We start from the raw sequence: 12,465 nt of genomic DNA on the forward strand, positions 1-12,465 counted from the left end.
ATTTTTAAAGGTTTAAAAAAGAAAGTTGCATATAAGGTGGATAATAACGGGAATAAATAAGTGATGTGTAACAGGATGCTACAATAAAATATCTCTTCAATGTATTACAATTCCCAATACTGCATGTGCATTATGCTTAGGCAATGCTGGGTAATCACCTAGTTCTTAATAATCTATTCTTAGAACACTGAAATGCTTAACAGATTCCAAAAATTAGAAAAATTTCCTTCAATATTTCATATTCTACAAAGCCTTACAACACTCTTGTGTAATAAGACTCAGACCATACATAACAGCATTTACGCCATTACTCTACGCAACATATAAGACTTTAATTACTACATGATCAAAATTTAGCACCTACAGCATAAATATGGGTCTTTGCATGAGGCTGAGATACAATTATAGTATTTACTGCAACTCCCTCTGGACGATGTTGTATTGGGAAAGAAAAATGTCACATAATCCTTACCACCACAGTAAATTTCAACATTGAAAACAATACATAAAGTTAAGGAAAGTCAATAACCACGATGCAAGTACAAATAATTCTAAAAGCAGCATTTTACTTCATAATGTGATAGAGTGAACTGTAACTATTAACTGAAAATTATTAAGCAAAAATTTCAAATTAAAATAAAATTTGTCTAAAGTGCTAAATTAACTGACATACACATACAGCAAAACTGCAGTTAGAAAAGGTAAGCATTTGATATTACACAAAAATTCCCATCTTGCTCAGAATTACTGAATTTTTGGACTTTATACATCAGCCAGTATTCTAAAAACTAGGATACAACATTCTGGAGACTCGATCTGTTTCTGTCCTCTGGTGAGGGGGGAAACATCTACTCTGCTGGTTCCCTTAGAAAGAGTTAACCTCAATCACTGGACTGGGGTCAGCTCCTTTTAGAGGACTCAACAGAGTAGGTGTCTCTCCCCTCACCTGATGATGGAAACAGATCCAGTTCCCAAAAACTGTTTCCTAGATTTCAGAATACCGGACAATGGACAAAGTCTCAAAAACCAGTAATTCTGAGTGTTATACAGCATTCTCAGAACCCTTTAGAATTGAATTCCCATCTTACCTTGTTGGATCTTCTATATAATGTGCTGGGATTTCAAAGAGCTCAGCCTTGATATCATTCCGAAACGCAAATTCTTGGAATGTGATTTTAGCTGTGACAGTGGGTAGAATAGGAATATCTAGAACAAAACAAAACTATATAAAATTAGTAAATACATATTGTCTGCAGTGATGACATCCTTGTTATATAAATATGCTTCATTCCATTGAAATGAGGTAGGAAGTTGTGTGAAAGTGGTGACCTGAAAAATGGCATGTCTTGAAACACAGTCTTAGAACAGTTCTGCAGTAACCCTGTTTTGTGTGTGTGTGTGTGTGTGTGTGGGGGGGGTGCATGTGGGAATGGGAGTTCACTGTTCCGAAACATCTGCATCCATATTGCAAATGTCAGCCAATAAATCCTCGGAATATTTTGGTGAGAAAGTTATGACATTATTCCTGTGTTCAGTTTCTGGAGGTAAAGTTACAGAATAATATGTGTGGAAGAATTTGCAGCTTCAACAAATAATATCTGAATACAGGATTAAATGTTCAGTTGGAATCAAAGGACAGTACAACTTTTTAAGATTTACTATACTACCATGTACAGCTGACTCAGCCTCTAACAGAAATAAGTACCAGGAATCTTCTTGGGGCTAAAGGAAGGCCAGCATGCTGACAACCTCACTGCCATCTATGAGCCGACTGTCTAGAAAATGTGGGAACCCTGACATCTCACAATCCTATGGGCATATAGAGCTTATTAGAGAGATAGTTTTACCACTTTTCCCCCTGTATGTACCCGTTTAATTAACTATGTATTACTATTTTCTCTGTTCTCAGCTTTTAAATTTCCGTACATTGCTAACATCTTTCTTCCTTTGGGGATACAAAGATGCAAGTACAATAAATAAATAAATAAATATTAATTCTGTGAGACACCAGTATAACAGCATGTATAGGTTACAACCTAAGAAACTGTGTGAAGCTCATAAAGATGCAGCACAAGAAAATTCATGGTGATGTATCACTGGGAGCAGCTCGGCCTTGAATAGGCAAATTCACAGATGAGACATGACTGTATATGAACTCCATCTTTCCCATTATAGCCACCTGCACAAATGAATTCTTCAGTTCTTCTTGAATTGTCTCTCACCACAAACTGAACATGCTGAAATGGCAGTGGTAATTTTTTTACAAGCTCATTAAAATCACTCAGCACATGTCATACATGTCAACAGCTTTCTTTACATTCTGAAATGTCTTACACCGCCACTAACATCAGTACACCCATGCACCAGTGTCATACCTACTTCTACAGCAGCCTTGGATATTATGTGACATGATCAACAAATAGGGCACTTTTAGTCCAACAGCTGACAGCACTTGTGAAAACAGCAGCTCCATTTGTACAGCCCATCTGGGTAGTAAGACAACATCAGCCTAGAGTATTTGCCTTGCCTACTGGTTCTACCATTGTATTTTACACTTTCATTTGTAGCAAAGGCACATGTGAGAATGATTTGCAATAAATATGGACCCAGGCAAAACCTTCATTGCCCAGTTGTGCCATCTGAAGCCCACGTGGCTCACACTCGTGGGTACTCACCATATTGCAACCTCAGCTAGATGGTGCAACCATGAAAGATGGTTGCTTCATGGAAATTTGGTCAGCTGAAAATGAGGACCCCACTACATAATGCAAATGGATATCTATAAATGATTCTACAAATTCACTTCTGTAAGATTTGTTCTTCATGTAGGAGTTCACAGTGAATGCCAGCTGTCAAATTATATACCTCACTGTAAGAGTAAGGGGGTTCAGAATTTAATACAAAAAAAAAATGAGAGCAAGCGAAACCTTCAATTATTACCATACCTGTCACAAATTGTTCACAGTGCAAGTGGCTCATCATCATACTGGCAAGTCACACAGTGACTGCAGAACAAAACATCTGCTGTATTCACAGTGCTGCCAAGTTTCCTTTTCAATTAACTTTCTTACAAAACAGCAACTCTCCATAATATTCAAGGTCTGGCATGTGTCTTCTTCCTAAGGAACTGTAAGAATGTCTTCCTTCAGTGCACATCTTGAAGTTTTCTCTATGTATTATTGTACAACCTCTGTTACAGGCATACACTCACACCCACACCAGAGACTGAACCTCTATTAAATTACTGAAGAGTCCACCTCCTAGGATGTGATGCTAAGAAGTCTGGTAGAAGTTCATCCACTGAAACCCACCTCCACATGTACTTTAGTTCCCACCACCACCCATCCACTGAGCAACATAAGCAAGCAATGCTTTGCACCATGGTGCTTAGGGACAGAGCTCTGTGCAATGGGGACAGCCTACAAGATGTATTAGATTCTCTCAAGGTCACTTTCAGACAGAACAGCTTCCACTGGTCAATCAAGGGTGACCCAGGTTTGAAGGCACCACGAATACACAGGATCACTCATATGATCAGGTACACACTGAGCACAGAGGCCATTGATACCAAGATCAACGAGTGTATCAGTAACCACCTGGAAAAATCAGTTGTGCTGGGACATAGCATTCACAGTATCCACCTGGGATACTGTATCCAGCTCCAGAGCACCAGTATCTTCTCTACCAAATCTGGATCCATGGATTGCATCATCAGGCAGGCAAATGAGACTGAGCTCCATCCCAGAAACATAAAGAGGGAGGATGGCTTCTGCCTAAGCAAGTCATTGAAACTTCTCATATACCCCACAAAAAACACAGAAATCTCCTTAAGGGTTATCATGAAGGGATTCTCCAACCAGGATGTCAAGACCTCCTTCTATTCAAACTGACCACTAGAGTCTCATTCCTTTCCTCTTCTGCTTTTCATTCCCCTATACACAATCCCTCCAGGCCCAATTAATCATCTCTCTTCTCCTGCTGACATAGTGCTGTCCTTCTTCCATTCTATGTCTGTACTCTGCCTTCAGTTCTGGAGAGCGCCACGTGTCCTCCTGTCCATGACAGGGCTCTCTTTCCTCCTTTGCATTCTCTTTGTCCCTTTCCATACTCCACCTAATGTCCTCCTTACTCTCTGTGCCTACCTGCATCTACCACTGGTCATTTGAGATTCATTTCTCCCATCTCCCTCTAGGGATGAAAAACAGCCCTTATAAGGTCTCCCATTCCTTCTCTCTTTCCCATTTTCTTACCTTGCTCTGGGCTTCTACCCTGGCCTGTACCATTACTTTCATGCTTGGCATACTTGGCATACTCTGCTTGCTTGGCTTACTTTTTGACTCTGAAGATGAAGCCAGTACGTTACTCCAAACTCTTAGTGAACTTCTACCAGAATATGCAGCGTCATATTCCAGAAGACAGTGTACTCTTTACAGTCACCACTGTGAGAAACTAAAATTTCATGTGTAGAATTACTGTTTATAAATTATATATAGCAGTATAGCAGATGATTAAACATATGATGTTGAGTCAAATGAAAAATGTAAAAAATTTTTAAAATTTAATTTACTGAATGAAAGCAGCACACAACTATATCATGTTTCTACATAGTCTCCAATTCATTCAATACAGGTCCTCCAGCATTTACAGTTTGTATGGATTCCTCTAGAAAAAAATTCTTGTGGTTGTCTGCACAAGCACTCATGCACCGCCTGCTGTACCTCTTCATCAGAACAGAGCTTCTTTCCTTCCATCGCCTCTTTGAGTGGTCCAAACATGTGGTAATCACTTTGGGCTAGGTCTGGTGGGTATGGTGGAAGTGGAAGACACTCAAAGTGCAAGTCTCAGATTGTTGCATCTGTTGCACGGGCAGTATGGGGCCGAGCATTGTCATGTTCCAAAAGGACACCTCTAGTAAAAAGTCCACGTCTCTTTGATCTGACTGCTGGTTGAAGATGATTCTTCAAGAGATCTGAATATGAGGCATGTAGTGCTCCAAGAGTACGCCTTGTTCATCCCAAAAGAGTCAGCATAATCTTCCCTGCAGATGACTGCGTCCGGAACTTCTTGGATTTTGGTGAGGAGGAATAACACCATTCCTTGCTCATTCTTTTGTTTGCGGTTGATGGTAGTGCACCCAAGTTTCATCGCCAGTAACGATTCTCGAAAAGAAGCCATCACCTTCTGCTTCAAAGCACCGCAGAAGTTCTTCACAGGCGTCAACATGTTGTTTCAATTCTGGAGTCAGCTGCCATGGCATCCACCTTGCAGACACTTTGTGAGACTGGAGCACATCATGAATGACATGATGTGCTGATCCGTGACTCATGTTAAGAATTTCGGCTAATTCATCCACTGACACTCTGTGATCCTCCATCACTAGGCCTTCAACTGCTGCAATAGACTCAGGGGTCACAAATCTGTGCACCTGGCCTGGGCAAGGAGCATCTGCCACAGACGTCATTCTCTTTATAGCATTGGTAACATGTCTGCCAACTTATAGGACAATGGTGTGATATTTCAAATTTTTATCTCAGTTTTACGGTTTTCATTTGACTCACCTATGTATTTGTGGGGACCACTGGGTGGTATAAAGCAAAGATACATCAAGATACAAAACATTTATGCATGTGGTACACAAAATTAACTGAACATTTTGCAATAAACATCTCAAACATATCAAAGAATAATTTTGTAGGTATACTATTTCTGTTGTCTAGTAAGCATTCTGACTTTCATGCGATTTTTTACAGCAACACCATACAAGTCACTAAACATGTCACAGCCATCAAAGTATGCTAACTGGTAAAATTAAAAATATAGAACTTTTGCTTACCTATCTTGACTGGAAAGCCTGGAGGTAGTTTCATAAGAACAAACTCCCTCAGCTTACTAAAATGTTTGAAAGGAGCAATCACTTCCAGCACATTCAGTAACATATCCACAGAGAGTGGGAAGTCAGGACTCTGAAAGTTTACATAACATACTTTCATCAGCGGCTGACATATTCATCACACAGACACAAAAAACACGCAAGGAAAGGTCATTCAAATATCAGCAACCATGTATGCTGAAAAGGTTTTTTTCCCAGTGTTTCATGATAATTTTTAACTCTCGCATGGGCATGTATTACATGGTGGAGAAAAACCAACTGATTATTTCATGAATAATTTCAAATGTTATCAGAAAATGTACTGTGGAACATAAAACTGTTCAAGGAAGTAAATTCCATGACAGTGGCTGGTAAGGATGTGAAACTCCCTTTCAACAGATTACACATTCAGGAGTAAGACAGTTTTCATAATTGCAATCAAGACTTCTGTGACAAAGAGCAAGCTAAACGTTTTCATCCTCATTATCTTCATTTGTAGCCACTGGGTTTAAGCAATTAAAAATTCAAAAAATGAGCCAGCAATCACTATCAGATGGATGACATCAGAAGGTGTTGTAGGCAACAGTCTATAGAAAGAGATGTAAATGCAGCAGGGAGATTGTTAACGGGAAGTTGAGGAGCTTCAAACTTGCTGTATTACACTTGGGATAGAAAACCCTCACATAATGAATATGGAACACATCTGCATCATGGATTGTTAATTTTCTATACTAAATCTGCCTCACTGATTTTGTAAGGTGACATTAACCTTCCTGTAACATTCAGTTACCCCTTTTGTGTCAAAATGGGAGGAGACTACAAATCATACTCACACTGGTTTGCTTGGGGCTCTTAACCCAGCTGTCTCTCTCCCTGTAGCCATACCACATTTGCCTATGCTTGGACTTACCCACGTTTCTAAAGTTATTCAAAAACAAATGTACATTACTCCTATGTTCACCCGTCATGCAGTAGTCTCCCAGCCACCATAAGCAGCACCACTGATCATCCTCCTTCATGGAGATGCTATTATAGTAAAATATGTGTACATATTACAGTATCAAGCAAATAAAAGATTGATGTAACTGGCAAATCTCAATCCCCATATATGGTGGACAATGGACAGTGTACCATACTAACAATAAGCCATTACATATAAAATAGAACTCACTAAAACACAACACAGTGTAATCTCAAAATGAAAATATCTACAAAATATAATTTATTAAAAAATACGATTTCCAAAACTGTCTACTAGCAAAACCAGCAGAAGCTTCAAAGTTAAATATAAAGAACACACACACTATAAAGCACAGCAATGATAAGCTGATCTATGCAAAGTATATAGTGGACACACAACATGCATATGGGAAAAGAGAACAAATTAATGAAAGAAAAAGAAGAAACAACCTGATACATTCTTCAGTGCTATACCCTATATAAATACAACAAAGAAGTTGCAATTAGTGAATAACATGTAAGTGATGATACTGAATTACTTCATTCAATAACATAATGCTATGACTTTACAATGGTTGACATTTGTAAGTTACAAATATCCAGATGATGATAGTCTTACATATCTGTCACAGAAGCAATAGTAATACTCTTCACAAACAGGCAAGAAACATCTTAGCAACTACATATACATAATGCCTGTAAATCTATGTGACCAAATGAAATGGTGAACACAAAATAAGAATAATAGGATAAGACTCACGAGTGGCCATGACTGAGTCAGCAAGAACAACATATCTGAGTGAAAGTGTCGTCACTTGGAAGTAATTTAATCCAAGTTTCACACAGACAATACATCGTTAAGAACTGAGCAAATGAGAGATCATGCTATTCAATGAGGTTTGAAAGTTGTAGGACCATAGCAGGCATTTTACTTAGTTTAAATGTTGTTATGGCAGGTGTTGGGAATCGTGGACTCAGCGCAACGTGATAACGCATGCGTTGCAGGTAAACCATTCCCTGTGATGACATAACAGCATAGGCTAGGGGCAACAGGCCAATATACACTTCCCTGCAGTGACGCAACAGCAGAGGAGCTGTGCTAGGCAATGAGATGGTAAACACTTCCCCGCTGTGACATAACAGTGGGCGCTGCTGCTAGGGCAACAGGGAACAGTATAAGACGCTAGCTGAGGACCGAGCGGAGGGAGAGTGTGCCAACAGAAGACAGTGGTAGCCAACAGTGAGTTGTGTTGAGAGAAGCAGTGTATGTCCAGTGTGTATTGAGAGAAGACAGTGGAAGCTGACAGAAAACAGTGTGTGTGTGTGTTGACAGAAGCCAGTGGCTAGCCAGCACAGAGAGTTCGACAGTTTTACATTCTAGTGAGAGTTGTTAATACGAAACGAGTGACATTTGTGTTATAGTTATGTTGAATTGTAGTTATGGCATTGAGTCATAAAGTGATGTCATAAGACTACTCCTCGAGGTCTTGCTTCACGACAACTCTGAAGGTTACTTAACACATAAACTACAGTCATCTATATCTGCTTTAACTAGTCTTTGCTCAAGTAACAGATCTCAATAATGGCTAGGCCTATACAATGCCTTCACTATCTGTTTCCTGGCAATGGATTTTAACACAGAAGCTATCACTTCAAATCACTAGGAAGTCTTCTTGCCATTTCTTGTTCAGTCACTTTGGTATGACGACCCTCCAGAACTCCACCCAATTCTCCAGTCCTAATTCTCTCTCTCTCAAATTCATTGTACAACTGGAATCTCCTGGTCCAAATTCGCTACTGAATTGCCAGTTATTCTGGACCCTCATTATATAGCTGCAGCACAGATCACACAGAAAACCTCTTCTTTTATTGTAGAGATGAATATATTATGCAACTGCCTAGCACCAGTAGAAAAGTAAAGTAAAAAGTAAAGCCATCCCTGTAACAGGCCATGAAGGCCCACAGAGTTGTGAGATGTTGAGGGTCCCACATTATCTAGACAATCGGCTCAAAGATGGCGGTAAGGTTGTCAGTCTTATGCACCGGCCGCGCTTTACTCCCCAGGAAAATTATTTATTTAATTCCTGGTACTCATTTCTGTTAGAGGCTGAGTGAACCCCAGGGCCATAGTGCGGCCAGAAGGATTAGGTCAACTGAAAAAATCCAATGACCTCGTTGGTATTTGAACCCACGACCTTCCGAATTGTAGCATAGTGCCTTAACCACTATGCTACTGCGTGCACCTGCCTAGCACCAGTCTCAACACATATTGTTATAACAGTAGACTCCTTCTTATTGTCATGCAATAACAGGGGAAGGCGTTTACTGGCCACTTCATTGAAACAGCAGTTCTTCTATTGTTGCCTGCATATTTGTTGCCACGAGAATGTGTTTAGCGACCCGTTGCCTGGCAGTGCATCGTAATATCTCAGTAACGATCTTTTAGGGAATGGAAAAGTCACCCCTGTACTTAATTGAGCACACCATGAAGGCATATGAGACAGCGGAGACTCAACTAACACATGCTTACATTGGCACTAGACATAGTTAAGTAGTCAGCTTCATGCCTCATTAATTTACTCCTCAGGAAAGAATACCAGCATCCTTTGCATAGGATACTGCATGGAAAAGAAGAACACCTACTCGTGCTGAGAGCTGAACCCTAATTCCCCACAGATTCAGCTCACAGCCTAATCCTATAATGAACGGTATACAGAAAAGCTCTAGAGAGAGAAAATCAAAGAAGTACAGCACAGAAAATTTCAGAGTTGCAGAATGACAAATGAATTGTCTATAGGGGTGTCAAAATGTCTATGTGCATGTGTGTATCTCTGTATTTATTCTTGCATGTGTGCGCAAGAATATGGTATTTATGTATGACTTTCTCTACTTTCTACATAAATACAAGAATGATCTAAAAGAGGGAAGCCAAAAACAAGTAATGTGGGACATAAACCAAAGCATATAATAACACACATTTCTTTTCACTTACCATAGCAACAGTAGCCTTGAAAGCTTTACTGGTTTCTTTGTACACTAGATTTCGTCCTAATGTTGGATGGTTTCCTGGTTCACTTCCTATGTACTCCTCCCATGATACTTTGCTCTCAGGAGGGGGTGACAATGACAGCCTCCTTACAGGCTGCAATCCAACAATGAAAGTTCAAAAACTTAGAAGAGTAATCTCTCAAATGATTACTTAGAATGGTATCACAGCTTTCAAATCTATCATACATAATGCACAAAATTCCACTAACACAAAGCCCACCATTAATTGGCAACAGAAACTTATCACATTCCAAGAGTGGCTAACTCCATGGCATAGGTTTTGCATCAGCAGTCAATAATGATTTAACCCTTCAAGAAACTCCTTATTTAAAACCTGATACCGCCACAAAACCCTAACAATGAGATGCAGGCTTCAAGGTCTCTTTGAGCAAATGACAAATGGCATGCAAGTAGTGAATTTATCTGCATGGAAGATAACCTGAAATCTATGACAACCTCCCACTAAGAAACATATCTGCACATAAATTGAGACTTCCTATATTAATTTCACAAAACTGTTAAAAGCAAATATGTGAAAGATAGTAAACACATGAAAACATAAATCATCATCTCCTTTCTCACATTTTCTGTCTTCACCATTTCCACCTTCATCTCTCCGTGTGGAATTATAGCTTCCGATTCAGAACTCCAGTGTTTCTTTGGACAAATTCACTGTACCTCATTAACTACTACCATTGAAACTATACATGTCCCATTTTCTCACTTCATATGCTGCCAGCATGGTCAGAATTTGCTGCATTTTAGAAACTTAACCCACTAAAAGCCTAAACTGTATAAAAAATTAACACATTGAAGAGTTCTATCTTCTGGAATAGAATAATACTATGCGGTCTGGCAAACATCAAATAACTTTTCAGAGCATACCATGGCCTCCATTTTCAGGGTCAAGAATAAGATAAGCAAGACACTGCATAAAGCAGAGACTCAAATCCATCAAACAACATATTTTCATATGCATATATATCTCCAAAAATGAGAGGCAGAGGAATCTAATGCTCCATTTGGGTAAATATGACACTGAATCACAATACAGATTTCATGTTAGGGTTAGACTCTTGTTCACTAAATAAGGATACAATGCTAAACATAAAACACTAAATTGGGAAACATTATTAGTAAGTGGCTTTGGCTGGTATCATAAAATATGAACATGAAATTGAAGATATCTTGGATCAAGAAATCTTATATCGGGATTCTACTGAATACACATGGTAAGGTAACATTGTCCCTGTGCTTAACCAATTAAGTACTATGCCATGAAGGTGTATGGGGAGTGGATGTATAGATCCACATTTTCTTGACCTCAGCACTAGCTGGATGTGAGTGGTCAGCTTCACACCCCAGTCTCTTTACCCCCAGGGAAACAGCCCAGAGTACCCAGTGAATAGGAGATTGAGTGGGCCCCAGAGCCGGTCTCGAAGACATGCAGAAGAGAAAATTTTTGACCCTACCACTACTTCAACTCTGACCCCTGGGTCATCCAGCCTGTAGCCAGCCATTATACTGACTATACTGAATAAGTACACCCAATGAGAATTAACAAAATGCAGTTAAAGGAAGAAACTGTAATGCAGTCACAACAACTATACTTGTACCTCTCCATTATTATCGAAACCTTGTGTGTTGCCTTTGGTAAAGCTTTCCATAATGGCTTTGTTCTTTTGGAGGTCCTCTTCTGATAGATGTTCTCGTCGTTTCCTTGACTCAAGGAGCATACCATTGATGACATAAAATTCTGAATGGAATGGCCCAACCATTTCCTGCAAAGTTTACAGTATTCTTTTTCAAAACTGAAATAATCAGGTTTGTAATGATGTTGAACAACATGCATTACATACAATTTTGTATCTTATGCTGGGAAAATGGACATGATATTTTACAGTCATTTTCTTAAGATCATACTGCTAGTAAAAGAAATGTGTGCTTCACTAGGGAAACATCCACAACACCCACCATCTGAAAACAGTATCTACTGCAACAGCCATTATAACAGTCCAAGGTCTGTGGATGAATAGCTGAAAATAAAGACACTCTTCTCTGGTCATGCTTTCTCAAACATGAATGCCAACAAGGTTGGCCAAGGACAGCCCCCCCAAAAAAACTGGGAAAAGTGAAAGCATCTTCTTCCAAAAGAGGAATAACAGTATAATGGTAAAACAAAAGGTTGCTACCACAAGACCTTTTACAACTGAAATGAACAATGTGACATCAAAATTCCCAACAAGATACAACTTCAAAGCCAAGCTGTCCTCAGCTACACAGAGCACATGAATGGATTGGGCAGAATTAATCACATCACAGCATCCTATCAATTTATGAAGCAAACAAAAAGTGTTTTAAAAGGTGTTTTCCAGATCCATTGGGTGGTAAACATCAATTTGTACCTATAATATAGGACTCTTCAGGAGCAGCAGCAGAAGTCACCACACTCTGACAAACATTATCAACAGTGCCAAGCTGAGGAACACTGATGAACAGAAAGGTGACTTCGGGAAACATAAGGAAGAGGAACTGTGGACGACCATGCCAGGAACCACCAGAGTAGCTAAACCAGAAACAGCACTCAT

General features: G+C 39.5%; 1 protein-coding gene across 3 annotated transcripts in view; it reads right to left on the minus strand.

Moving 5' to 3' along the window:
• Positions 1-12,465, minus strand: part of LOC111866511 (ankyrin repeat domain-containing protein 13C) — a 51,530-nt gene that overhangs the window by 15,340 nt on the left and 23,725 nt on the right. For 2 of the 3 annotated variants that reach the window (XM_023855524.2, XM_023855521.2), the window contains exons 7-10: positions 11,494-11,658; positions 9,822-9,971; positions 5,834-5,963; positions 1,089-1,206 (exon numbers count right to left, since the gene is read on the minus strand). In XM_023855524.2, coding sequence (XP_023711292.1) covers positions 1,089-1,206; positions 5,834-5,963; positions 9,822-9,971; positions 11,494-11,658 — 563 coding nt within the window. Of the gene's footprint in view, positions 1-1,088; positions 1,207-2,931; positions 3,128-5,833; positions 5,964-9,821; positions 9,972-11,493; positions 11,659-12,465 lie in introns of those variants that run through there. The other variant, XM_023855523.2, reaches the window with a different exon arrangement.

This window comes from Cryptotermes secundus, unplaced genomic scaffold (genome assembly GCF_002891405.2).
Source record: "Cryptotermes secundus unplaced genomic scaffold, Csec_1.0 scaffold401, whole genome shotgun sequence".
Taxonomy (NCBI): Eukaryota; Metazoa; Arthropoda; class Insecta; order Blattodea; family Kalotermitidae; genus Cryptotermes; species Cryptotermes secundus.